This window comes from Podarcis raffonei, chromosome 4 (assembly GCF_027172205.1).
Source record: "Podarcis raffonei isolate rPodRaf1 chromosome 4, rPodRaf1.pri, whole genome shotgun sequence".
NCBI lineage: Eukaryota > Metazoa > Chordata > Lepidosauria > Squamata > Lacertidae > Podarcis > Podarcis raffonei.
Window position 1 is genome coordinate 36,040,844 of NC_070605.1, and position 27,825 is coordinate 36,068,668.

At 41.5% G+C, this 27,825-nt stretch overlaps 5 protein-coding genes across 13 annotated transcripts in view; 3 read left to right on the forward strand and 2 right to left on the reverse strand.

The window, feature by feature from the left end:
- The window catches only part of SENP7 (SUMO specific peptidase 7), a 40,077-nt gene extending 37,324 nt beyond the window's left edge, over positions 1–2,753 (reverse strand). For 2 of the 5 annotated variants that reach the window (XM_053386215.1, XM_053386217.1), the window contains exon 1: positions 2,515–2,753. In XM_053386215.1, coding sequence (XP_053242190.1) covers positions 2,515–2,686 — 172 coding nt within the window. In that variant the 5' untranslated portion in view covers positions 2,687–2,753. The remainder of the gene's footprint in view (positions 1–2,514) is intronic. The other 3 variants (XM_053386214.1, XM_053386216.1, XM_053386218.1) reach the window with 3 other exon arrangements.
- Positions 2,379–7,492, forward strand: LOC128412821 (putative protein FAM172B). 3 transcript variants are annotated; one of them, XM_053386227.1, is made up of 3 exons: positions 2,379–2,472; positions 5,572–5,636; positions 6,183–7,492. In XM_053386227.1, exons 2-3 carry the CDS (start codon positions 5,631–5,633, stop codon positions 7,230–7,232), a joined length of 1,056 nt encoding a protein of 351 aa, XP_053242202.1. In that variant the 5' UTR covers positions 2,379–2,472; positions 5,572–5,630; the 3' UTR covers positions 7,233–7,492. The 3 variants fall into 3 exon arrangements, with proteins under 3 accessions (XP_053242202.1, XP_053242203.1, XP_053242201.1); XM_053386228.1 differs by having other exon boundaries at positions 2,382–2,472; positions 5,568–5,636; XM_053386226.1 differs by lacking the exon at positions 2,379–2,472 and having other exon boundaries at positions 3,773–5,636.
- Positions 7,493–7,536: 44 nt separating this feature from the next.
- On the reverse strand, positions 7,537–12,859 carry TXNL4B (thioredoxin like 4B). Of its 2 annotated transcripts, none has more exons than XM_053386231.1 (3): positions 12,772–12,859; positions 10,772–10,923; positions 7,537–8,361 (listed from the first exon to the last, which is right to left on the reverse strand). In XM_053386231.1, exons 2-3 carry the CDS (start codon positions 10,891–10,893, stop codon positions 8,196–8,198), a joined length of 288 nt encoding a protein of 95 aa, XP_053242206.1. In that variant the 5' UTR covers positions 10,894–10,923; positions 12,772–12,859; the 3' UTR covers positions 7,537–8,195. The 2 variants fall into 2 exon arrangements, with proteins under 2 accessions (XP_053242206.1, XP_053242205.1); XM_053386230.1 differs by lacking the exon at positions 12,772–12,859 and adding an exon at positions 11,635–11,855.
- TRMT10C (tRNA methyltransferase 10C, mitochondrial RNase P subunit) lies at positions 12,008–16,601 on the forward strand. 2 transcript variants are annotated; one of them, XM_053386224.1, is made up of 3 exons: positions 12,008–12,105; positions 13,116–13,171; positions 14,562–16,601. In XM_053386224.1, the coding sequence occupies exon 3, from the start codon at positions 14,605–14,607 to the stop codon at positions 15,889–15,891; it is 1,287 nt and encodes a 428-aa protein (XP_053242199.1). In that variant the 5' UTR covers positions 12,008–12,105; positions 13,116–13,171; positions 14,562–14,604; the 3' UTR covers positions 15,892–16,601. The 2 variants fall into 2 exon arrangements, with proteins under 2 accessions (XP_053242199.1, XP_053242200.1); XM_053386225.1 differs by lacking the exon at positions 12,008–12,105 and adding an exon at positions 12,118–12,245.
- Positions 16,602–18,373: 1,772 nt separating this feature from the next.
- Positions 18,374–26,839, forward strand: PCNP (PEST proteolytic signal containing nuclear protein). Its single transcript, XM_053386229.1, has 5 exons — positions 18,374–18,560; positions 21,032–21,252; positions 22,730–22,804; positions 23,779–23,834; positions 24,601–26,839. The coding sequence occupies exons 1-5, from the start codon at positions 18,506–18,508 to the stop codon at positions 24,725–24,727; spliced, it is 534 nt and encodes a 177-aa protein (XP_053242204.1). The 5' UTR covers positions 18,374–18,505; the 3' UTR covers positions 24,728–26,839.
- Positions 26,840–27,825: the final 986 nt, after the last annotated feature.

A 27,825-nucleotide genomic window follows, 5' to 3' on the forward strand; every position in this document is an offset into this window, starting at 1 on the left:
TGATTGGGAAACAGAACATCCACCAATCCAGGAGCCTTTTCTATGCTAAGCACTACTTTGAAAGAAAAAGGTCTAATTGGTATGGCATCTTCTGCATCACAGATTTAGACTATTAAAAGAATTCTGACACAGGCAAATGTAATGGTGCAATGGAGAGGAAACTGAAAATGCCCCATGGACCGGCATATTCCTCCCTCTTCTTCCTCCTCCGGGCATGTTCCTTCCTTTCCCCCTCTATTCCACACCCCTTTCTGCACTAGCTATACTGAGCATTATGTGTAAATGATTCTAAATAGACCCATTGGGTTCAAATTTCTGAGTGGCTTTTGGCAGATTTGACTACAACATCAATAGGTAAAGGGTAAAGGGAACCCTGACCATTAGGTCCAGTCGTGGCCAACTCTGGGGTTGTGGTGCTCATCTCGCTTTACTGGCCAAGGGAGCTGGCGTACAGCTTCTGGGTCATGTGGCCAGCATGACTAAGCCACTTCTGGCGAACCAGAGCAGTGCACGGAAACACCTTCCCGTATTTATCTACTTGCACTTTGAGGTGCTTTCGAACTGCTAGGTTGACAGGAGCAGGGACTGAGCAACGGGAGCTCACCCCGTTGCGGGGATTTGAACCGCTGACCTTCTGATCAGCAAGTCCTAGGCTCTGTGGTTTAACCCACAGCGCCACCCGTGTCCCTGTGTTCTGTCTGGATTTTGAGTCGTGCTCCTCTTTATAATTGGTGCACACTCAGTGAATCACTAGTAATGTTAGCATATCTCCTTGTGGGTTAACATGTAGTGGTCCATAAGGCTTGGTACAGCAAGAGATGCTGGGAAAGTGGTAGTGTGAGACATCATCTACAGCACGGTTGGAGAACCTATTTTTTAGTGTGAGAGTGACATTCCCTCCTGGGAAACCTTCAGAGAGGCCAGCGATAGGCTGACCAGAAAGAGCAACAAGTGTAAATGTTATGTCTGTAAAAGAAGTGAGTTTCTACACACACGCACATACCTCTCTCCCTGTCCTTCATCCAGTTAAGCAAGAGGCATTATCAGAGTTCAAGGACACATCCCAACCAAGCAAAAATATGCAATGTGCAAAGCAGAACCAGCTGGAATGCAGTCTTGGAAGCGTTCTGAAGGCCAGTCAGTGATGCCTGGAAGGAGCCACGTTTGACACATACACACACCGCCCAAGTTAGTGCTAGTTAACTATTAGTATTGCATTTCTAATTGGGAGAGTAAAAATGATACATCTCCCCCTATAACACATACATGTGTGTGAAGTAGAGATATTAACCCACCATGACAGCAACAAGAACACAATACAATACAGTGGTACCTCGGGATGCGAACGGGATCCGTTCCAGAGCCCCGTTCGCATCCCGAATAGAACGTAAGACGCGACAGTGCGTCTGCGCATGTCACGTTTCGCCACTTCCGCACATGCGCGTGATGTCATTTTGACCGTCTGCGCATGCACGAGTGGCGAAACCTGGAAGTAATGCACTCCGTTACTTCCAGGTCACTGCGGAGCGCAACCTGAAAGCGCTCAACCTGAAGCGTATTTATCCCGAGGTATGACTGTATCAATGAACAATTGGGGGGGGGGACAAAAACCAAAAGCTGCATGTCACTGTAAAAAAGGTTGTTCTCTAAAAATCACCTGACAACAAGAGTCTCACCCTTCTTTCAGCAAGACTTTTGTAATTAACAGCTAGATGCTTGACATGACAAAATGCCACAGTCAAACCTTTTCTTGGCCTGGAGACGAAGTAATAAGAAAAGCTTCATAGCTGAATCAATGTCTTTTTGTGAACTTGAACCTTGCAAGGAAACATCTGTACATCTAGACTGCATCTTTTGCATTGCCTCAATGTTTACAGTATTTTATCTATTCCTGTTATTATTAATGACTGGGTGAACCGGGGATAACACACCATGCATCTGATGAAATGGCCCGAGCCCCCAAATGCTGATGGCATAAATATCCGTTAATTTCCAAGGCAATAAAAGGCTCTCGGTTGTTTTCGCTGCGGCAGCAACAAGGACTCCTTTCTGTAAGACAGGTGGGCAAGGGCTTCGTTGTTGTTGTTTAGTCGTTTAGGTCGGACACTTCGCGATACGCATAATATAAAAAACCTGGGGATTTACAACCCCCTGTGTACGTTTAACTAGGACGTGGACGCCAACCGAAAGCAGCCCGGCTTCCTTCCGAGCAAGCATGCACAGGGACTGAGACTGCAACCCTAAACGCGTTTACATGGGAGTAAGAAAGGCACACTGGCAAAAGAGCTACGCCGTCAACTCCTATTAAAGATGAGCCTCCCCTGATCCCACCCGCTCGCCTCTGATGGGACAAACATCACATTATTTATGGTGCCTGGGAGTATTTAAAATGCAATCACGACCGCAGGACCAGCATCCCTCAGAAAGGAAGCGGATCCGGGCGTGTTCCGGGGAAAAGAAAACAAACCCGGGGTAGGTCCGGCCCCTTCACCACCCGCCCCTCTCTCCTCTCACCTGGCCACGGAAACGCCACGGCACCCCTCCGAGCGCGCTCGGCTTTGTTGATCCGGAGTGGCGCCGGGAGCCGCTTGGTCTGCCCTGCGCACTTCCGGCACAGGCGCCGCCCCGCCGCTTTCTCTTCGGTGGGGAAGCCGAGCCAGGCGGCCACGTGCCGGGCATGGCGCATCAGTTTCCTCGGCTTTCGGGCCTCTCTCCGCCCCACTTTGCCTCTCCGGGGCTGGCTGAGGAGGCCCTCCCCTCGCATGCACTCACGCCTCCCCCCCGCCGCCATCCCTTCATGGTCTTGTTTCGAAACTGCAACGGGAAAACAAAGCTTTAAAAAGTTAACATGGGGGGGTGGTGGTTGCGTTGGTTCATTTAAAGTAAGAAAAATAGTAAGCCACTCTTGAGTGAGCTTTGCAGCGCGCTTGCCTGCCTTTTCATACAGTGGGTGTTGCGCAAGCGAAGGGAGAAAAAGGTTACTGGTTTGCCTCTTGGAAAAAACGGAATACAGTATGAGAGATGAAGTGACGCCCTGCAAGGAGATGGCTTTCTGGGCTGGGTTCCAGCCACCTGTTTCCTGTTGCTTGCCCTTTTGTGCTAATTAAGCATAGCTCTAACTGCTATCATGTTTTCCTTTCTTTTTCTCTTCCTAAAGATGTACTCTCACCCATTTCAAGTACAGTATTGTTCATATGACTTGGCTTACACTTTCTTTCTGCTTGGAGGTGTAGACACAGTCGTGCTCAATCCCAGCAATATTAAAATCTTCACTTCTGTCTCTAGAAACAGGCATGAGGAGATAACTGTTGTATGAATTTTAAGGTCTTTTTATATCTATCTATACAGAAGGGACGCGGGTGGCGCTGTGGGTAAAACCTCAGCGCCTAGGACTTGCCGATCGCATGGTCGGCTGTTCGAATCCCCGCGGCGGGGTGTGCTCCCGCTGCTCGGTCCCAGCGCCTGCCAGCCTAGCAGTTCAAAAGCACCCTCGGGTGCAAGTAGATAAATAGGGACCGCTTACCAGCGGGAAGGTAAACGGCGTTCCGTGTGCTGCGCTGGCTCGCCAGATGCAGCTTGTCACACTGGCCACGTGACCCAGAAGTGTCTGCAGACAACGCTGGCTCCCGGCCTATAGAGTGAGATGAGCGCACAACCCTAGAGTCTGGCAAGACTGGCCCATACGGGCAGGGGTACCTTTACCTTTACCTATCTATCTATCTATCTATACACACACACACACACACACAGTCATACCTCGGGTTACAGATGCTTCAGGTTGCATTTCTTCGGGTTACGGACCTGCCGAAACCTGGAAGTACTGGAACGGGTTACTTCCAGGTTTTGGCGGTCGCGCATGTGCAGAAGCAGCGAATCGCAAGCTGCGCGTGTGCAGATGCGCCGCTGCGGGTTGTGAACGTGCATCCAGCACGGCCCACGTTCGCAACCCAAGCGTCCAGGCTTTAATAAAGATCAGGCTTCCTAGTTGCTTTTATTCTCAATATTCTCTGGTTGGTCTGTTATTTTCTCCTACCAATAGAGAACCTACAAAAGGACTCTATATGGGCTCTTGGATACCCTATAAGGGAAAAGGAGCAGTTTTTTTCTCATCTTGTGTATCTTGTGGGCTTTTTTTATTGATAATTTATATACTACTTAATTACAATAATCTCTAAGTAACTGAATACAAGAGAGATAAAAATCAGTTAAAACTATAAAATTAGAATACAGTTAAACTGTCTGCTGGGATAAAAAAAGGTCTTAAGCATTCACCAGAAATTCAAAAGAGAGGGTGTAGAATCTTAGAAATATATTTCTAGTCTGTATGTAACATAACTACAGTCATACCTTGGGTTACAGATGCTTCAGGTTGCGTTTTTTCGGGTTACGGATGCGCCAAAACCCGGAAGTACTGGAACGGGTTACTTCCGGGTTCCGGCAGTCGCGCATGCGCAGAAGCGCTAAATCTCACTTTGCTCAAAAGTGCTGAATCTCAACCCGCGCGTGTGCAGACGTGGCACCACGGGTTGCGAACACTGCAGGTTGCGAACGTGCCTGCCGCAAGGATCACGTTTGCAACCCGAGCGTCCACTGTAATGCCATTTGCTTCTGTAAACAGAAATGCTTGCTGAAAGATATTGCCTGCTTTTTCATATGTGTCAAAGGAAGTTAGTGGAAAGTTTTCAGATACCCTTTGAAGCTCCTCCCTGTTTTTGTATCCTGCAATCCATCAAGTGCTTGAAGTAATTCAGTCCCTGCTTTGTTTCGCCACTAATGGCCTTTTCTTTCTGTGCTCGCCAAAGGAATGTAACAGATAAGGGGCCTGAATTATAAGGTGTGAAGGAGTTTCCCTATGTCTGGTTTTCTCAGGTCTTGATAATAGCCAGGAGGCTCCTGAGAAGGAGGGAGGAGGAGGAGGAAAGGCAGGGACAGGGTCTACATTTATCTGGGAGTTCCATAAAATTGGAAACCTGAGTTTGCTGCTTCCTTTTCTTCGTGTGTGTATATGATTTTGGTTATATCTTTCTGCATGTAATTTTCTTTATATAAATAAATAAGGGTGCAGTCCTATAATGCTTCTTTGAAAATAACTTGTTGAATAGTAGAAATTGTGATGCACAAGTAGATGTTTAGATGTGTATTGTGGGCATATGTAGGTTTACAATCCCCTAGGTATCAAGGTTAGTTTCATACATCACATTCATAAGGAGTAGGCCTACAATATTCTACCTAGTGCACATTTCAAGTTGTGTGGATTGCATAGGTGTAATGTTGTATGTGTTTTGGCCATATAGGGCACGTATGGCAGTTTTAACTTGGGAGCAATTTAAAAATTCAATATGGTGTTTACAGAATTAAAGAACTGGATGAAATGCAAAGAACAAGGAAACCTCAATACAACGATTAGGAAGCCCTTTCCTACATTATATATTTTCATGCCTATCTTTAGCATGTGGTGCACAACTGAGTTTGTATATTGTTTGCCCTTAAATTTGGCACCATAGCTATAATTGATTAGGAAACAATAAGCCCTGAACTACAACATCTTAATAGTTGACTCTGTTCAGACAGATCTCTGAAGCAAAATATCCAGAACTGCCTAGAAGCCTTTGCTGTTTTTCTCAAGCAACATGAATGTAAGTATGTTCTGTATTTAGGGGTGTCTGTGCAGGGGGCATAAGGGGAGAGGAGATGGAGAGGAAAGACTGCTTCACAGCCAAAAGTCTTGGCACCAATAGAACTACTTCACTGGATACTGGCAAAAGTCAAGTAGAAGTATACTAGAAATATATCCTGGGTTTAAACTGATCTACTTTTTATCTGTTACTACAGTGGTGGCTAATATTACCCAGTTTAGAGAATGATCTGAAGGTATCTACTAAAGTTTTACACTGAAGTTTAGTGGGTTTGGGCCTCACCAGCACTTTAAAACATCTAATAAACCTCTCATCATTCTGTGCTACTTTGAAAATGGAACAGGATACAAATGCAACAAACAGAAATATTTGTCACTTTTTAAGTTGCACTGATTTACGGTAAGTTAAAGTTATTTTTACTGCTGTCCCCACCTGAACAGTGATATTTTAAGATTTTCTACAATATTTTTACAAGAACTTGAATACAGTTGTTTAAGAAAAGTATGGTTTTTTGTTTATGTCATGATCTGTCTGTTTTATTTGTAGTGGTCACAGATGAATGAAGACTTGAGCTTCAGAAAACTAATAAATGGTTCAGAATGTCCAGAAATTCTCAAATATGACTTTAATAAAAATGGGGAGCTTAGGCATATGGATACCAATGAACCTTTTGTTTATGATTATCAAGATTCAGATAATGCTAATCACCGACATTATCAATTTCTTGGATGCTTAATTACGCAGTATGTTTTCGAGCTCCTGGAAAAGAAATGCAAACTGCAAAAGGTTTACATCCCAACAGATGCTCCAGACAATGACCTCTGCAGTTTTTTTTTCATGAGTGAGAATGCCTTAACTAATTGCTCAACTCTTGTCATCCTTCTTCAAGACAAGGGACCTTTTCATGCAGGTCAGTGGGGACGAAAAGTCATCGTTCATGAGGGCCTCCAACACGGATCTCAAATACCATTCATCATAAAGGCTCTGCAGTGTTCTTGGGGAGTGATTGTTTTAAATCCCAATGATAACTTCATTGAACTGAAGACAGAACAAGAATGCTTAAGCCTGTCTGAGAAAAAAGACTCCACATGTCCACTACAATTACCCTTGACAGTCCCAAAGAGAGAGAGCAGTAGTCCTGAAGAGCATACAAGCTACGTTTGGGACCATTTCATTTCAAAGAGCAAAGCGGAAAAGGTGGCTTTCATTGCCCATGGCTATGGAGGTTTGGTTTTCATCGACCTCCTCATGCAGAGAACTTCAGAGGTAATGAACAAAGTAGGTGCAGTTGCACTTATTGACTCCGCACACCACACACCGCACCAGACACAAGGCATTTCCCAGGTGCAGGCCTGGATATGGAAACATTGCCGAGAGTGGGTATCACACAGTGAACCTTTAGATAAGTCAATAGGCTTTATGGTGAAAGTGGATTGCCCTACAGTCTCCACAGGAACTGAAAATTATAGCCTGGCTCCTTCCTCTAGTCTACAGTCCATTTTCAATTATCTTAAGAATGCACTGAAAATCTTCACCAAACAACCGTTCAATCGTTCACCTATTCTTACAAGGAGCAAATCAATGAAAACAAGTTAAGCATCTGTTATTCATAACCATTTTTTCTTCTAATAGAAGTTTTGTACTAGCTTCGATGCTTAAGCTTATCGTTGAGGTAAAAGTACTTTATCTAAATATGGAGCATACCATTACCAGTTTAATATTTGTTGTCCCATTTCCATTTCTGAAGCTTTATGTGAATGTAAATGTAACAACTGTTCCTTGTTTCTGGCAAAACTTCCTTCCTTCCTTTGAAAAGTCTGGGGTTTAATCTGAATAAATCACTGTATACATTGCAATTTTGAGTGGAAACTTCAGTGCATAGCAAAAAGAATGAGAAAACTTTGCTTGAAAGATGGGTTTACTCATGCATCCTTCCTATTGCATCATCATACTTTGACACAATACAGTTGAGTTTAATTCTTAATATCTTAAAATATTTATTTTTTAAATAAACCAATTTTAATATTTAAACTCCCACCCCCATCCTTTTCCAAAAGAGAATTTCCCATTTTGGGTTGTGAAACTAGAAATACCTTATATTTCTGAAGATGTAGTGTTCAGCTGATGGCTGGGAAGTTAGGACAGATATTGGGAGTAGTTATAACATTTCAGAATAAAAACCCAGTCATTACTTTTACCTTTTCTTCAGGATGCTTCTACAGGACATGGCAGCTCTAGAATGATTCTTGTTAATTATATCCTTATATAGCCCGAAAGCATTTATTTAGAACAAGAACATATTATTCTACTGCAGCTTCTTTGACATATTAGAATTAAATAAGTTGCAGCCTAAGCAATTCCAGTCAATTCCATTGAAAAATGAATTAATGAATGTCTGTCTCTGAGGCTGACCAATATGATCCTGTGTACAAAAGACCAGTCTCGGCTCCTTTCTTCCATTCGCTTTCAAAATGCAATTGGCATATGTTTGCAGAAGACGTGGAATCATCAGCTTTAAGCAGTTCATATTCCACCTGTCACTCCTCTCCCAGTGGGGCATTAAATGCCTTGATACAGAAGGTCATACTTGGGAATATTCTTTGGATCAATCGGGCTTCGTACGATTAGTTTTCCACGCATTGCTCCACGGTAAATCACCTCAATCAAATCTATGAAGTCTTGTTTTGTTTTGAAACTTCCCACAAATTTAGTGTGATCTGGAGATCTAAGTAGGAAAGCAAAAGGGAACAAAGTAAATGAAAGCTGGAAGCTTAAATTCTGAAATAGTCATAGCTCCAAGTCTGAACCCTAAAAAAACTCATGCCTCAAATCATTTAGTCTTTAAAGCAGGGATGAGAAACATTAGGGGCCAAATGTAGCTTTTTGAGACTCTACCTCAGGCTTTGAGACTCTTCCTCAAGTACCTTGGCCAGGCTGGAACATGTTCTTAACTGTGATGTTGCATTTTGCTTACCTGGATGGAGAGATGCAAGCCACTTAACAGCAGGCTGGGGAACCCTATGGGCCCACTCCCCTGGGCCAATTTTGACAGGTGGGCTGGATAGTTTTGCATGAAACAGCCTGGCTGACCAAATAAGGAGGCCTGTTGGGCCAGAGGCTCCCTACCCCTGGCTTAGAGGCGTTGATGATTAAAAGGTATATCCTGTTAAATGTAGTATACAGTGGTATCTCGGGTTAAGAACTTAATTCGTTCCGGAGGTCCGTTCTTAACCTGAAACTGTTCTTAACCTGAGGTACCACTTTAGCTAATGGGGCCTCCTGCTGCTGCCATGCCGCCGGAGCACAATTTCTGTTCTTATCCTGAAGCAAAGTTCTTAACCTGAAGCACTATTTCTGGGTTAGAGGAGTCTGTAACCTGAAGCGTCTGTAACCTGAAGGTACCACTGTAGAAACCTTTGGTTTTTGTGTGGTTGAAATGTAGCTTATTACACAAACGTAAGAGCTGCATCCTTCACTTCCACTTTTGCTTGTCTCTGCCCACGAGGTTGTCCAGGACAAACTGCAACCTTCCTGCTAAACAAAGTTCCCAGCCCCTGCTTTAAAGTGACAGAATGCCTACATGAACCTTGCAGGATCAGATCAAAGATCAATGTAGTCCAGCATTCTGTTTTCCAGAGAGATGGTTCCAGGAAGCCCACAAGGAATTCAAGGCAGCAGCTTCAAGGGCAGGCCTCCTCTGAACATGGATGTTTTATTCAGCTGCAATTGTTTTCTCCTTGAACTTTGTCTCATCCCCCTTTAAAGCAACCTGAGCCTGTGGCTGTTACGTTCACTGTGGCTCTTGTGGGTTGTATCCAATGTTAAAACAATATTCACACCAAACCCATTAATGGACATGAATAATTTAGGTCTATTGATTTCATGGAGTCTACTCTGAGTAAAATATAGTGGGATACATTTGGAATTAAGGAGTAAATCCTTTGCAACTCTAGATTTGATATGACTTCTGTGCACAGAAGGTATTTACAGAGGGTGGTGAACACAGCACATGATATCATGGGCTGTCCCCTGAGCCAGCTAGATGACATCACAAGGGATCAATGCCTTAGTAGAGCAAGAAAAATTCTCAGGCACGATTCACACCCTGGCCAGCACCTCTTTAATCTTCTACCCTTGGGCAGGAGATATAGAAGTATAATCAGACGTACCAACAGGCTAAAAAACAGTTTCTATCTGTGGGCTGTTAGGCTGCTGAACGGAAAATAATATAGAGCAACTAACTTTCGGGGTTGGTGTGTTGTGCAACAAGCACACAGAGTGCAATAAGATTGAGTGTTTTTGTGGGGGGGAGGGAGACTCGGTTAATTTAATTGTACACAGTTTGTACATTGACAATAAAGGTATTATTATTAATAATAATAATAATAATGGTTTTACCTCTCAGAATAGACACCTCTCAATGTCTTCTTGCCTCCAATATTAACAAATAGGTTCTATAGACAAGATACCAAATTTGATTTTTATCCCATCTGGCTATATACGCACACATGTATGTCCATTTGTTTACATATGAATGCTCTGTGCTCCAGTGTCAAAGCAAAACTAAGAATTAAAAGATGTTAGGCCTTTATTATAGAGATCCTGATTCGTAGTAATGGCCATAGTGCATTTGATACATGCATTTAAAAATCTATGTTGCAATTAAGCAGCCACTCTCCTTAGTGTTAAATTACTACCTATATTGTTAATAGATTTCTGTACCATTTTTTATTTACAAAGAAAATACCAATTATGTTCACAGTAATAAAACAATATTCAGTAAAATATTTATCAATAAAATCAATTAATGACCAAGGACCTTGGAAGCCAGTATTAATAATATTAAGGGTTAGGGAAAGGCTATAGATGTTTAAAAATTACTGGGGGGGAAGTAGTGTATTGTGGCACCCACACAAATTTCTACAGTAATGTAGAAGGATGGAGTAAAAATCAGAACATAAAATAAACATAAGGACTTGGTCATATTATGATAAATCTAACAATAATATTTATTAGGTGCATTTATTTGTGCATAATATTTGTGCATTGTTGATGCTTGCTAACATCACAAATGGCCACAAGCAAATATCATACCAAGAATAGCTTGGACTTGGGTTACATGCAAACCAACTTACCCATAATCCACTTTCATATGCTGCCCGTTGAAAAAGAAGACAGTTGATGGAATATAGCTGATGTCAAAATATTGGGTGTACACTGGCACTTTGTTTACATCCACCAAGTAAATTGCAGCCATTTTACTTAAGTCATGAGATGTTTTTGCAAGCTGTAGAGAAAAGGTTATAAAAAGTTATACTGCCCAATATGAGAGGGCAAGAAATAAAGTATTGAATTAAATTTAACACATTTTGAGAACAGATTGATAATTGAAGCACCAGTGCATGTGGGGTTTTCTTTTTTGCGGGGTGGGGGGGTGGGGGCGGGAATGACATGAAGGAGTAGCTAATGCCAGTTTAATTCTGGGGCCAACAGCAGCACAACTTTGTGCTGTCAAAATATCAGTAGGGCTGAAGTGTTGGTAATCTGGGTTAGGACCAGGATACCAAAGCACTATCTCTTGCCATACAGTTCTATGTAATGTAAATATTTTAAAGGGGGAAGGAAATTAAACCAGTAAAAATGAAATTTAAGTCTTCCAAAGAGTGTTTGATATTTTACCCAGTGTCTCCTTTTCCCTCCCTTGCCCTCCCGACTTCCCTTATTATATTTTTATACTTAAGCCTCTGCATGGGACCCGTTCTTTGTAAAGCACAATGTACGCAGATGCTACTTTATTAATAAAACATTTATTATTAAATTACTTCTTATTAACACTGAATACTTTCATATGAAATTTGGCAGTAAAATGTCCTCTTTTGTTCACAGCGGTGGGTGTGTGGGGGGAAAAAGTGTCTGACTTGGTTGCCCCAGACAACAAATTCCTACTGGGAGTGCGGGGGGAAAATGCGATTGCAAGGAGCAAAATTCGCCTGCTCACAGTATCGTCCAGCTGCATGCAGACACGATCTTCATCTCTACCAAAGCGGAGGACCAGGACTTTCTCGGCCACGCTCTTGATTGCCTCATCCACCTCCTTTTTGCTGCCGAGCTTGGGCAGCAAGAAGCTCATGGCGATTGAGAGAGGTGGGAGGCTCAGACAAGCTGCTGCAGCGCGGCCACCGACCCATGCGGAGCGCATGCGCACAAGCTTCTTTCACGCAGAAAGCGGGCAGTCGCGAAGCTCTTACTTCTCTCCTTGCAGCGCCCCGTGATTGGCTCGGAAACCGGCCAACCAGTGGCAACGATTGCTCAGCTCCTTCCGAAATGGATAAATGGCCTAGTGACGTTAGCGGAAGTATTCGAAGGGAGGGGAGAAGGGAGCATGCGCATACCCACTTCCGGCGGGAAGGTGATTGGAGCCGGACCGGGCATGTGCAGAGGAGTGGAGCGCGCGGAGCTTCAGTTTGAGGTGATTGTTTAGGATGGCGCCGAAAATATTTTCTGAGCGGGTGTAGTGCTGGGATAGCAGAATGTGAACGGCATTACGGACCTTCAAATATATAAAGTTGCGTTGGCGCACGTTGGATTTCTGGGTGTACCTACTCAGAAGTAAGTCCCCTCGAGTCCAGCTAAGAGTTACTCCTGGGTAAACCAGTATGCCAGGCATGGCCAAACTTGGCCCTCCACCTGTTTTGGGACCCCAATTCCCATCACCCCTGACCACTGGTCCTGTTAGCTAGGGATGATGGGAGTTGTAGTCCCAAAACAGCTGGAGGGCCAAGTTTGGCCATGCCTGCTGTATCCTATAGGTTTGTAGCCTCCATCTGGTTGAAACTAATGGGCTTAAGTGCACTTAGCTGTGTTTTACTGTGGCTGCTGTGAGGAAGACACTTGAACGAATGTGTGTGGAGCTGGAAGATGGGTGTTAAAAGTGCACAAGGCAGTGAATGTTGATTCCATAGAGAAACAGATAACTCCCTCTTTTTCCTGCTTCTCCTTTTATCAGAAAGGCAACTGATTTCCTCGTCTGGAGTTAAAAGATCATAGGAAGCTTGTTTATACCAAGCTAGATCAGCGGTCCATCTATTTTAGAATTTTCTGCAGCTCTCTTAGGGTTTCAAACAGGAAAGCCTACCTGGAGATTGAATCTTGGACCGTCTGCACAGTGCTCCACAACTGAACTATGGCTCTTCAGTTTCTCTTCCCCAATGGTGTAGATGGCAAAAGGGAGGTGTCCTGATAAAGGACAACACAGGGGTGAGAAGACTGACCTGGGGGGGGGGGACCTTTAAAAGAGTTATCTGAAGTCTTCAAAAGAGTTCTATATGACATGTGTCTTTTGTGCAGCTTAGAGAACAATTCCCTATGATGCTGTAGCTGATCATTGGTGGAGGAAAGTTGTCAAACTTCTTATTTCTTAAAGCACTTTAACCATGTGGAAACCAGTTTTAATATTCTCAAACCTATGCTTTCTTCCAGAACCTGTGGGCTTCAAAGCATAGTAGCAAATAACTGAATACTTGACAAAAGGAAAGGTAACTTAATATTTCTATAAAACCAATCTTCTTATTTCATAGATATTTCTGGCCCGAGGCCCAATTGCTCCTAGTCCTCATTTTAGGACTGCAAATTGTGTTTATTGAATTTAGCCACCAGCAATAAAATTAGTTATATATAAAGTTATTTTGAATCAAGGTGGTAATGCAGATGGAGCTCATTTGAAAGCTTTACTGAAATTAGTGGGGCCCATGTACTGTAATTAAAGATGGGCATATCAAAAAGTTTCTGGTCTGTGAGATTTTCACATGAGTTCATTTACAAGTCTTGTACATGCTGTTTCCACATTAATATTTGGGTTTTTAAAAATGCATTTTGAATGTATTTTCTCATATGAATTTCTAAACATTTTATTTCAAAATATTGAGTTTTTAATAAATGTCTGATGTAAAGTGAATAACCTATTTTTCCCAGTTAGGAAGACTTTTGCATTATGCTTTGAAATTGGATGACTTTGTTGCTGATGTAAGCGAAGGGCCTATGAGGGTGAAAGGAGAAAAGGCTGATAATTCTATTGGTTCTTCAGTGTTATTTGTTGTTAAAATATCAATGCATGGAGCTATATAGAGGGCAGGGTTATTGAACTGAGGAACTCTGATGCTCCTCCTTATATCCATACACTGAGTTTTCCAACAAGTTATTCATAAGAGACAAACTTATCCCTCTCTTTGAAGCATCCCACAGCTTTGTCCCACCCCAGCATTTCCTTTTATGTCCAGCCTTTTATTTCTCAGTATCTATCACATTCATTTCTCCAACTGGCATTTTCAGTTGCCTAAAGTCTCTTAATTTCCACAGTACAATCCTATTCATCAGGGCTCGGGGAGCTTGTTTTCGTTTTAGGGTTGCATTCCCTAATGAGGAGACCTCCAGGGGCTGTATGCAAGTGGAGGGTAGGGTCTGGGGCAAAAGAGGGTGGAGCAGTGAATTGTAGCCACCCAAAAACCAGCCATTTCTACAATACCCCTCCTCCTCTTCTAGGAAGTAAATGACATTATTACAGTTCAGTGACACATTCCAGGTACACTCAAGCAGGGCATGAAGGAGGCCTAGTGAGGGGGTGTGGCATTGCATAGGAAGGGTCCTGTCGGTCAGAAGAAACACTCAGAAGGCTGCCTTTTGGCCATGGTTCCCCCACTCCTTTAAATCTTTACCCTGAAGAAAGTCCCATTGAGTTTACTTCTAGGTAAAGAGGTACAGAACAGCACCTTTAGACAGCTTCATCAATTCTCCCTTGCTCTATTACAAGACTAGAATGCATGTTTTTACTGACATACAAAGTGAGCAGTATTTTAAGATAGTTAAGATTAGGAGCAGCTTCAGCTTGCTAATACTGAATTATCTTCTGTTTTCTATGTATAATTGCAGATAACAGCCAAACATCACATTTCCAATTACAAACTTCTAAAATATGCATCTATTTAATATTATTAGAAGATCTGTCTTCCAATTAGCAGCATCAGATGGGACAAAAAGGAGATTCTTTTTAATAATGCCCAGCAGAGTCATAACTTGTAGAACTTTGGTTTTGTCGGCTTGGTTGAACAAGGACTCCTCCCCGAGTGCTACTGAGAAACTAGATTTGGATGGATGGAAACATGTAATGCGGTCTGCACAGCAAGAAGAAGCCACTGAAAGAACATCACAGAGTGAAGAAGATTCTCCTTTAGCGGTTACTAGGGAACTTATTGAGATGTGGAGACTATCGGGCAGACTTGTTCCAGAAAATATTAGCGAAGAAGATTTCAAGACTTTAAATGAATGTCCCACCAAGAGTTCCATAAGGAAGTACTTAAAATTCTTGGCTATAAAAGAAAACAGGAAGAAAGCTGACAGAGAAAAGAAAGAAAAACGAAACGAAGCAAACAAGGAACGAATGCTAAACACTCAGGAAAATGCTGGTGGTGAGCTACCAAATACATTTCTCCCTAAGTTTTGGACTAGGTCACAGGATGCCGTGTACAACTGGAGAGCAGCCCAGTCTATGATCTTTGGTCAGCCTCTGGTGTATGATATGAACTACGAAAATTATATGTCACGCAGAGAAATGGAGAATACAGTGAAACAGCTGATGGAATCTGAAGGGGCCAATCGTAGAGCTTTGGACCCATTTCACTTGCATTATTGTAATCTCAAAGCAGGTGGTCCGTATCACAAAGAATTTGTCAAACGTTACGGAGAAGCATGGGACAAGTTGTTTGTGACTGTGACAGAAAAGTCTTATGTTGAAGTCTTTCCAAAAGATCAACTTGTCTACTTAACTGCTGATTCTCCCAATGTGATGAAAACATTTGAGCATGATAAGATCTATATAATTGGGTCAATAGTTGATAAATCAATGAAGACTGGACTCTCCCTTGCTAATGCAAAACGGCTGGACTTGGCAACAGCACGCCTTCCTTTGGATAGGTGCTTGCAATGGGCGGAGGGTGCCAAAAATCTCACTCTGGATCAAATGATGCGCATCTTATTAACACTGAAAGATACTGGGAATTGGAAGGAAGCTCTGCAGTTTGTTCCACAAAGAAAACACGAAGGCTTTGTGAATATGTCTTCCTGGTCAAAGGAGCAAATTGACACATGGAAGAAAACAAAGTTGCATGAAAAAATGGCTGGTCAAAGAAAGGCACACAAGCAGTTTGCACAAAATTTCTCCAGGCGGCAAACACAGAAAAACTGGTGGGAAGATGTGTCTTAATAGCATGTTAGCCACCCAGTGTTTGACTGATTGTAAGTTTGAATTAAATCAAGATTTAACCTTAAGATTTTAACTGCTTAAACTTTTCTCTTGCTCTTGAGTTGCATGGGTGTCAGCCAAAGTGACACAAGAATATGCTTTTCTACAAAAATGAATGTGACATATTTATTGCCTGTTATTCAATATTCAGTCATAAGTTCCAGAAGTTATTCAAGAGCCCAATAATATCAAAATGTGACAGTGCATGTTGTAACCTTCACTCCTTCACTACCCTATTCTAGTAAGGGAATTGGCTTTCAAGCTGTGGATGCCAAATGAACTTCCCTCACAATACTTAACTATAAGATGAGGTCATGAAGGTTTATATCATTAACAAGCACCCTTGGCTTCTAAAGATCCACAGACGATGTCCAGGGTGTCAGTGCCCATACTTGGTAAAGCAGAATAGATTTCTTCAGCCCCCACTGGTTAGCTCAGACCTGAAGCAACTGAGAGTTCAGCAGCATGCTGCTGTTGCTGTACTAGGAACAATTTCTGAATGCTAGGGCAGCACAATGAATTTTACCTGCTTTATAAAGTTGTTGGACAAGAAGGAACCTACATTTTCTGGTAAATTGCAAATATGACCATTGTATTCAGGTATTACGTAGATGTATGTAAATACGAGCTTAGCTGTGGTAGCATTGAAAAATAAATGGAAATTTATTTGATTTATGTTAGTTATGTGGCCTTTTTTTACAAGGAAAAAGCTAGATATTTAATGTTAATTACAAATTGGATCCATCATCATTATTGTGGCTTATGTGGTGCTTTTTGGCCCAAGGGCCACCCAAGCATTGAACAACTGATAATTACAGCAAAAGATACAATAGAAAAAACAATTCTAAGAACATAAGAAGATCCTGCAGGATCAGATTCATGACCCATCAATAGTCAAGTACATGTCTATGGAAAGCCCAAAAGCAGAATATGAATGCAGCTCTCCCCGTTCATGTTCCCTAGTATCTGGTGTTCAGAGGCATACAGAGGTAGTATACATCCACCTGACTAGCCACCATTAATACAGTAGTACCTCAGGTTACAGACACTTCAGGTTACAGACTGCCAACCCAGAAATAGTACCTTGGGTTAAGAACTTTGCTTCAGGATGAGAACAGAAATTGTGCGGCGGCAGCAGGAGGCCCCATTAGCTAAATTGATACCTCAGGTTAAGAACAGTTTCAGGTTAAGAACGGACCTCCAGAACGAATTAAGTTCTTAACCCGAGGTACCACTGTGGCCTTATTCTCCATCAACTCCATCCAAATTGGTGGCCATCAATACATTGTCTGACAGCAAATTCCAGTTTATGTACTGTATGAAGAAGTACTTCCTTTTGTTTTGCTGAATCTTCCCATATTCAGTTTCATCAGATTACTCCAGTTATTTTGACAGGGACAAAACCTTTCTACAACTTGCATAATTTATACATCTTTTCAGTTTCTTTCCTAATGACTCCTAATACAGAATTCACATTTTTCACAGCTGCTGTGCATGAATCAACATTTTCATTATGCTGTCCGCAAACCTTTGCTTACCAATTCACTCTTATTAGCATATCTGTCAAGGGTTTTTTTTTGTCCTAATGTGCATCACTTTAGACTTGCATACACTGAATTGTTTTCCTTGATACCCATTCACCCAGTTTGGAGAGATCATTTTTGGAACTCAAAATCCTGTTTTTGCTTTTATCATCCTGAACTATTTGATGTCACCAGCAGATGTGACTACTTCACTTCTCACCCTGAATTCCAGATCATTATGAACCAGTTAAAAAGCATCAGTCACACATAGATGCTTGAGGGGGCCCATTTGTTATAACCCTCTGTGAAAACTGTCCATTTGTTTCTACTTGCTGCTCCTTAAACAATTACTGATCCAGAAGAACACATGGCCCATTATCCCATGACTGATAAGCTTACTTGGGACTCTTTGGTGTAGGAGGGTAAGTGAAGTTAACTCTTTACTCAAGGAAACAGTCGACTCAGGAGGCCAGGCTCCTTCCCACGTATTACTAGCGCGCGGGAGAGGACTTTTATCCCTCCGGAATGCGCTGCCCATTTCACTGGATGGCCTCGAGCTCTTGAGTCAAGGAGACTCCCTCGCCCTAATTCAGCTCAGTCGCTAGAGCATGAGACTCTTTAACCTCAGGGCTTGAGTCCCGCAGCGGGCAAAAAAAAAGATTCCTGCATTGCAGGGGGTTGGACTAGATGACCCTCGTGCTCCCTTCCAACGACGATTCTCCGAAAATGACAGCGCTCCTCAGATCTGAACGATGGAGGGTGGCTGGGTGCGGGGGGGAGGAGCGAAGCGCGAGGGATGACGTCACGACCAATCAACAGGCGTTCGAGGAACACCAATCCCCTTGCGTCTACTGCTAGAAAAAAAAGCGGCAGCTCCAAACCGGAAGTTGCGACCACTTCCGCCCGGAAGCGGAGCGAGCCGAGAGAACGCAGGAGCCTCTCTAGCCGCCTCTTCTCTGCTCCCGCTGACGGCGCGAGGCGTGGGCGGGCTTGAGCGGCGTCGCTGCGCATAGTCCGTGGACGCAGCCGCGGGGAGGAGGAGGTGGGGCAAAATGGCGGACGGCAAAGGAGGCGACGTGAAGCTGAAGCGGCCGCTTCTTGACGGAGGTAAACACGCTGCGTTGCTATGCGAGGCTCTGGTCGGGAGTGTGGGGGGGGGCCCGCTTGTGGCTGGGTTTGGGCGGGAGAGGGTCGAGGGCTGGTTTCGGAGGGGGGAGCGGCGGCGGGCTCCAGGTACCACCTTCTTCCCTCAAGAGCCCTTGAGAGATTTGGCTGCTTACCGGAGGCGAGTTCGCTGCCTCTGACGGGAGCCAAGTCGCAGCTTCGTCTTTCGCGCGGCTTCTGACGCCCCGTGGCTTCCGTGGGTGAAGGTCGTTCTGCAGACTCACCAAAATCCCCTCCCCTCCCCCCCCCGGGCTGCCTGAATGCTGCATTTCCCGGTGCCTCGGCTTTCCAATCTGTATCCTTCACAATTCCGCTTCTTCCCCGTCCCTGTGGCTGGGCGGGAGTGGGAACCCCTCGTGGAAGACGTCGTAGTGCCTAATACACAGTATATCACGCCCTGTGGCAGGGCAAGGATTGCAAAGAGCCGCTTGGCCTGAAACATTGCGCTGCTGAAGTGCAGCTGTTTCGTAAAGCAGATGGGCGCCCGTGTAAATAATCCCAGTCCCTTCAAAATGTAGCGCAACATTGGCCCAAGGCTGCAGTCCTCTATAGACGCAACACTGGACTCTCAGGGGCTTTCGTGTAGCTGGACATGGGCAGGGTTTGACTACAAACACACACTATTCCTTTACAGGGATAATGCTACAGTAGTTGCTTTCTTCTGAAACTTCGCCGTGTCAATTTTTAGGAATAAAAGTTACGTTTCCAACTAAATGTGTTCAACCATATGCCCATATTCTCAATTTGGCATTACAGTTTTCAGTATTTTTAAGGATGTTTATTGACTTTCATATTTTTTAAAAAAGTCAAAGGAGTGTACCATAAAATAAAAATGAATCCAGTAAAATTACGCAATGAACAGAGGCATGTTTGCATACAGCTGATATCAATGTTCTGAAAAATGCCTGGGGAGACACAACAGTGTTAAGCAGGTGTTAAAAACCATCTTCTCTATGTATCGTTATAACTTTTAATGTCTTAAAAATATAAAAGAGCCCTGCTGGATCAGTCCAAAGGCCCATCTAGTCCAGTATCCTAGTCTCTCAATGACTATCCAGATGCTTATGAGAAGACTGTAAGCAAGACCTGAATGCAACAGTGCTCTGACCACCTGCAATTCCCAGCAACTGATATTCAGAGGCATGTTGCTTCCATGTGTTGTGGAAGAACATAGCCATTGTGGCTAGTAGCATTCATAACCTTCCATGAATTTGTCTAATCCTTTTCTAAGAATGTAGGAAGGTGCCCTGTTAATCTGTATAAAGTTAGCCAGTGCACATGAAGAGATACAATATTGGTGCTACCCACCCGCAGTATTATACAATTCCCGCTGTAGACTAGGCCAGGTAACATTTTGGGATTAACTAAGTATAATGAATGAATTGAATAATAAGAGATGGACAGACTTCCCTTTTTTTGCTGGTTAAAACAACTCTAATTTGAGTAACAATCCCTGTAATTTGAGTACAGTTGCACACTGGTTGTGAATTTGTCGAGGACTGCAGCCATTTCCTCTTCTTTTTCCCTGCCCTCAGCATCAAAACTTAAGTCATGTGTCATTTTAGACTTTTTATGGTGGTCACATATTTTTAATCCTGATTTCCTTCTTTGAACCCACAAAGTGCTATATAAATACAAGTGCTATATTCTTAAAAGATGTCAAGCTTTTTTCACTGAACTTCTTAAAGTCAAAGGATGGAATTCAATTAGTGCCTTTGCACTTGCAGAAGGACTTTTGTTCCAGCAGATGCCTCTGCAAATTAGAGGGGAGGCATTTCTTGCTGATTTCTTCCTGTACCACCTTCCTTGCTATTCAGCGGGACTCCCAATTCTCTGTGTCCAGTTTTTCTGGGCACTGTTGTAGGGAGAAACAATGGACACTGTTGTTCCTTAGCAGAGGCATCTGTGATCTGCTAGATCAAAAGCTGTTCCATGAGTGCAAATACACCAATTAGATTCCACCTTAAGAACTTTATTGTGATGTAAGCATTTGTGCTTTAAATATCAATGTTACAACTATAATCTAAGATAGATACAGTAATGAGTATAAATGGGGGCTGTTCAAAGCAAGACCTCTAAAATTATTCAATCAAGATGTGTGCTTTAATAATTTGCTGTACCTTGATCTGAATTGCCCTTGGCAGTAGTAATAGTGGTGCCCTGTGGCTTTAAAGACTTATTTTGATTTCTTTTTGTGTAACTGAAGAATTTTGTTCTGCATTAGTCACGTGATTGGAGCTCCCTTCACTATATGTCTATGTTCTTACAGTGTGCTCTGTATAAACAGTTGTGGAGGTGCTGACACTGTAAGTGCAAAAGTCTCCTCTGCATAACAGTGCTTTATGAGGTTGCTGCTCCCATCAGTCCACTCAGTAAAAATAGCTCATCTTGGTAAGTTGTTTCGACTTCACCAGGACCTGAAGAAGAGGCAGAAAAACCTGTGAAAACTAAGACTGTTTCTTCCAGTAATGGAGGGGAAAGTTCGAGTCACAGTGTGGAGAAGCCGGCAACTGATGAAGAAACTGACGACCCCGACACAAAGCCTGCTCCTGCCAAAATGTCCAAGTTTGGGTTTGCCATTGGCACACAGGTTGCAAAGAAACCACCTGCAATATCCATCAAGCTTGGAGCAAATGTAAGTTATTGGAATGTTTTATTGTGAATTATAAAGTTGCAGTGTCTTTTTTGTGGTAGCATGCTAGTTAAGTAGTAAAAAAACAAATTACAGTTTTTTATTTCATTATTCATTGATCAATAAACATTAAAAATATTGTAACTGTTACAAACTATGTATCTGAACCCACATGCATGTCCAGCATGCACGTGTATTCATACACACACTGCCAAGTGTTTTAGGATATTTTGCTAGAGTTATGGTGTACATCTGTTATGACTATGTGTCTACACTTAATCTTCTGCCCAAAGGAAGTTCTTACACAAAAGGATTAAAGAAAGCTTGGTTTATTATGTGAAATGAAGGTGACAGAATAGATATACAGGCAGCAAATCCTACAATACCGACACACTTTAATCTAAAGAGTGAAAGAATCCCTAACTAGTCTCAAAAATCTACAGAAACTGAGTGTGGCAATTTCGCCACAGAACCCACACTACTAGCAAGTCAAGAAATGGAAGCAGGGTAGATTATGCCTGTCCAGGTATACACAATTGGAGCATGTGTTGGCTCTTTAAGAACGCTGAGTAAGTTCTTGGTTGGGGCTTCAAAAGCTAACTAACAATTGGAAATCTAGGGGTTTTGTATTAATTTTAGGCAGTGAATTCTAATGGAGGAGGAAGGTGGGCTTTGAGATAAGCATTCCCTATAATTCCAATCATTCTAATGTGCTAATGAATTTATCCTAGTTTCCTGTCTATTTCCTATTTTGCTTATTTGCTTAATAATATTTTCATTAGATTTACATATGATGATCTTTACACGAGGAATTAGGAGCGCTGTATGTCTCCTAATGCTTTCCAGGACACATTTGAGATGAGGTTATGCTAACCTTCTTACGCATGCCATGATCAACAGTAATAAATTGTAGAAAAAGTTCAGATTGACATACACCTATTCACAATTTCTTGTGAATTATAAAGTTGTATAAAGGTGTTTTTTGGGGTAGGATGCTAGTTAAGCATAAAAAATAATAAAGCTATTTATTTCAATATTAATTGATCCATAAACATTTATAATAATACACTGCTGCAAGGGAATGAAATTCTGGAAGCTATTGGTGGGTGTGGTGTTTGCTTGAAAAAATTCTTTTGAAGTTGGTGATTTTTCTGACTTAGGTGTTATGCAGTACTGAGTACATAGCAAAATACTGGTGGTCTTGTTTAGCTACACTGGTAAAAGATAGCTACACTAATATATTCTTATATCAATAAATATAATGCATGAGCCTTGGTTAAAGGTACAAATATCCATTGACAAGCATCTAAAGAACATAAGGGGCTTATTGCTGTTTTCTAAACTATTCCACCTTTCAGTGGCTAATGGGGATTTCCAGGTAGATTTGGGAAATACCACAAGAACCACAAATACGTATAACAAAGCAAAAAACCCTCACAACACAGGACAAAAAACAAGTGCTGTCTTTGTTCTCTTTCAGAAACCTAAAGAGCCTATTCCAACCCTAGCTCCAAAAACGCTTTCTGTAGCAGCAATCTTCAACGAAGATGAAGATGTAAGTAAATATATTTTCTTAGAATAGAGAAGTATGGTGTTCTCTGACCAGGACAAGTATGGGTACAGGAAAGAGAAAGTATCATATACTACTAGTCCAATATAACAAACACATGGGATTCTGCTAAAATCTGAAATCTGTAAATGCCCTTTGAAATTTGAATTTCAAATAATTTAAACACTTTGGCATGAGGTCCAATATTGTGTCAGTGATTTCCCCTTCTTCCCGAAGCCCTGCCCCACCTCCTGTTTGCTCTGGAGGGGACACATTTTGGGACACAGCAGGGGGCTTGCAGAGAACAGAAGGGGCAAGCCCATTTGTGAGAGCAGAAGCCAGCTGTGCCAGCAGGCACCATAGCTGGGTATCACTCTTTGTTGCCAAGCTGTCTTTAAAATTTGACAGTTGACATTTTCCCTGTTTCTGCACAAGGCTGATATACGGTACAAATCTAAAGTATTTTTCCAGCCTTTGCTTTTTTCAGACTTGGAGTGGTTTTTTTATTCCTGTGTTTCTAAAACACATTACTACTGCCCCCTGGTGTGTGAAACCAATCGTCCCTCTGACTTGAATTTGAGTCTGTTATCTTTGCTTCTTAATAGAACTGGCAGAAGGCAGATGAGAGAAATGTAAATGCTATGTGTTCTTTGGGTGGGGAACTTGGATCTGTTTTGGTTTTTGTCTTTGGCAGTATTGGTGATAGAACCTTGAATTTTAATTTGAGAATAAAAAAAGGTTCATGGAAGGGGGCATGTGTCAGAAAAACGTGTATACTTCTCCCTGGCTCAGATCTGATCCCTCTAGATATAGAGCTGCAACTGCCTGCTTTGTTCTGAATGTAAATATAAAGTTATTAAGTGTAAACATGAATTTAGAAGAGGCTTGTAATGTGTTCATTATTTCATATGCCACAATTTTACTCCTACTGATCAGAATTTGTAACTATTTTCTTATGTTCATCTTTTCTTTGAAAATAGAGTGAACCTGAAGAGATGCCACCAGAAGCTAAAATGCGCATGAAGAACATTGGAAGGTAGAGTTGCACTTGCTTGTTATTTTAGGGAAATGTGGGGTGACAGAAATATGTTCTACATAGTAGCTTTTGTAGTTTTGCTTTCTGCAACAACATCATTTCAAAACCTTTCACAGTTTTTCTTGTTATGGCCAAAACTATATGAGATCTTCTCATCCCATCCTGTCTTGTCTCTTCTGTCTCATACCCACTTTTCACCCCGCTCAGGTTATGTCTTTCAGTACAATATTTTTGAAAGTTATGTAATATCTCTGAATCATAATGACCCAAAACCTGAGAGTTTATGGAAGCTAATCTGGAAAAAGTATCTTAGCACATTGAACAGTCTGTGACTGTTCATTATGCAGATACAACTTTTATTATAAACTGACTCTAAGGTCATGGTCCATCTAGCTCTAGGCAGACAAGCAATATTAATATATTGGGGTTTTAATATTCAACATATTAAAAGTGTGTGTGTGTGTGTGTGTGTATGCGCACTGCATAGTATTCCCAGGTTCAATATTGTGGGCATTGTCACTAACTGCTGCTTTGTAGCTGCATAGAAGACATTTCTGCACTATTATTTTTTTCATTGTGTGAGAGTAGTTCTAGAGGCATCTTTCATTGCCTCACAATGAAAGATATGATGGTGTTAAATTTTTCTGAACAGCAAACTTAAGAAGGTACCTACTGCATGTTAGCAGGTTAGCGTGTGTACCTGGACTTCTAAACTTAATATGAAACTGATAAAGTTGGCTACATGCTTATTTTTCTGTTATCACAGGGATACTCCAACTTCAGCAGGACCAAATTCTTTCAACAAAGGAAAGCATGGGTTTTCTGACAACCAGAAGTTATGGGAACGGAACATGAAATCTCACCTTGGAAATGTCCGTGAACATGATGACTAGTTGTGTATTGAGATCTGAGTGTTGGGAGAAATGGGAGGGTATGATATTAAAGGAACAGTTTCCTTTTTTAGAGTGGTGTATGGCTATTTTGGGTGCCACTTTTAAAAGTTTCTAAGTGGTGCACAAAAAAACTGAGTTTAAAAGTAGAGGTAATTTATGTTTTGTATACAGATTTCAAAGCATTTGCTAATTTTGTAGCTTCGTGCAATTAATTTCACAAGGTTATGGAAAATAAAGACATTGGAAGTGGTACCTTTTTAAGAATTTTCTTTTACAACTATTCTTATATGAAGACAGAGGAAAGGTTACTGTCTCTTTAATCCATTTAAATTAAATGCTGCTGCGCTCAAGAATTCCAGCTCCTACTTTGTAATAGATTGCTTGTCTCCTTAAGGCTACTTTTATAGAAGGGGAGTAACTTGCTATACATTGAGTTTGATAGACTCTAGCTTTCTGGTCAGCATAGAACCTGAAAAGACTACTGCAAAAAGTCATTTAGTATTTTAAACATCCATAAACTCAGACTTCTGGCTGTGGTAGTTTAGATCTATAGTCCTGTTTAGAAACTTTGTGTAATTTCTCTGTGGCCTATTCCACTCTTAGACATCGGTCTTACATGTGTATAAATATTAGGAAAAAGGTAAATCAGTATTTTGATTGTTTTCTTAATCATGAGTCTTGACCAGTGCTTGTTAATGTTCCTTTGTCAATTTGAGACCGATAAAGAATATCAGCAGAAAAAGGCATTATCAAAATGATGATTGTACTTTTATCCTGCTTTAGTTTTGTTTTCAATATTTCCCATAATCCCTTAAGAGGAAAAGAAAGCCACACACAAACCAACCGTTAGAAGCATTAATCCATATTTTGGTTTAAAGCTTTACTTTAAATACTAGAAGACCTTCATATTGTATTTTTAAGTAAGGGACACTCTTGGATTTTCAGACAGCATTTTAATCCACTTTAGTTTTGTCATTAAAGCAATCCGTGCAACATAACTTTACACTTTTATCCCCAGCTGTTTTACATTTTGTATTGCTGGAACACTGTTGAGACTTAATTTCTTTTAGCAATAGAGTTTCCTGTCAATTCTTATTTCCCTAATCTACCTGGACAAATACCTAAAACACTTGAGGACTTTTCAGCAGGATTTAAGTTGTGTAAGTAGTCTGGGGTTAGGTAATATCAGCAGTCCCAATTGACCGGAGTAGCTGAAATAGATAAAACACTTCAGAAGCAGTATATGGGTCTAAATTACTAGTTTTCATATGTAGTGTGAATATCATGATCATATTACAGATCACCTACTGTATGTTAGTCACTCTCACTTCAGCACAACGAGATTATCTGGTGGGGGAAATATGCGTCCAAGTTTTCTTTTTACAATTTAGAAGAGCTTTGACCATGTAGACATCTGTGTGTAAGATCTAAGCAGTTTTGTATTTGTATGTGAATTTTTGTTTGCAGTTAAAAATCTGTAACGTATATTTTCTTTAAAGGCTTTGTTATAAACATAAGAGATGTAAACAAGTTATTTCTCTAGAGCTGCAGTTGTTGAATTACTTGTGAAAGTTCAAGACTTTAAAAAAGATGATTTATCTTGGCTCCTTATTATTGAAGCCAATGGCACAATTAGCCCTTAACTAACCATTAATCAGGGAAAAGGAAAGATGGCACTTTTAACCATTTATGTACCTAAACTCACCCCCCCACACACACACAGCCCTTCAATTTATTAATTAATTTATAGCCTTTGGGTGACCAATGCCATGGTCAGCTTTAGCCCCATTCTAAATAATAATCTTAATGTGTGCTTGTTTTCAGTACCCTCCCCACCATCAAAGCAATGAAAAAGTTCACAAATCCTTTACCTCGGGCTTATGATACGCTAACCTCTTGAAGTTTCACAAGAACTCTTTGAAGGAGGAAGGAAAAGTCTGGAGTATTTGTCATGATTTATTTCCAAGTTGGGGAAGAAATGGTGGGAACCAAAAGCTGTAACTTATTCTTCTTTGAGCTTTGCTTGTGCTGATGCTGTATAATCTTTAGCCATGGACTCTAGCTGCTGAGGCTAGTGTTTTTAAGTATAAAAACTTGTCAAGTAAAACTAAATTCCATGTCAATTTCATGTATTATAAACAAAGGAAGTGGTATATATGCTTACATTTACCAAGGCAAGTATGAACGCAACCTTTTTTTACAAAAACCCTTGGCTAACGTCACTGTCTTATTTGTGTGTACACAATTTTTTCTCCCTGCTACATCTGACTAGCCAAATTTCTCAAAGTGGAGAATTTATTTAAGATAAAGAATATTTCCAGATTAAAGGAGCTTCTCAAGGCCACCATGAATTTCAACAAATTATGAATCAGACTTGGAAACTATTTTGAAGAGAGCAAGATATAAGATGTGCTCCACTTAATAATTTACCATCCTTTAATGAAGCACCTGTAAGTAGTATGTTTAGCTTAAGCTATCAGCCCTTCATTTTTCTGATTTGAAATACTGACCACTGAAGTGACTGCATTACTTCTACAAAAGGCAGGAGTTGCTTTTTCAATTTGTTTTCTTATCACAGATTTCTTTTGGTGTAGAAAAGAATTTTTCAAAGTGGGTTCTCATGATTCCTAGGATTTCCCAGTGAGATCAGTAGTGACAAATGTACTTGGAAAAACTGCATGTTTTCTGTTGCTGATCTTTAGTCTGTGCAGCCATTGGAGAAGTCTGGGGGCACTTTCATTTCTGGTGATGATGCCCAACAGGCATGGCTACTACCCTCCGTAAACTCAGTGTAAACCTTTCCCAGTCTCCTGCTGCTCTGCGGGTTCCATGATGGGTTTGGACAGGGCTTTGTGAAGATCTGAAAGCCACTACTTTAGAGGATTTGATATGTTTGCATGCTAACCTCTCTGCAAACAAAATATTTGTCATTGCTTGTTTGTCAAATAGAGGTCAGGAATGGGTGTCTAGAGCATTAATCCTGTTTTTCAGGATGCTTTTTAAAAAAGCAGCTTGCTGTCAACTGCCTTTTTCAGGAATCTCAGTGTGCTATTCCTGCTCCTTTGCTTTGTCTGCTTATCTCCAGATCGGAACTGGGG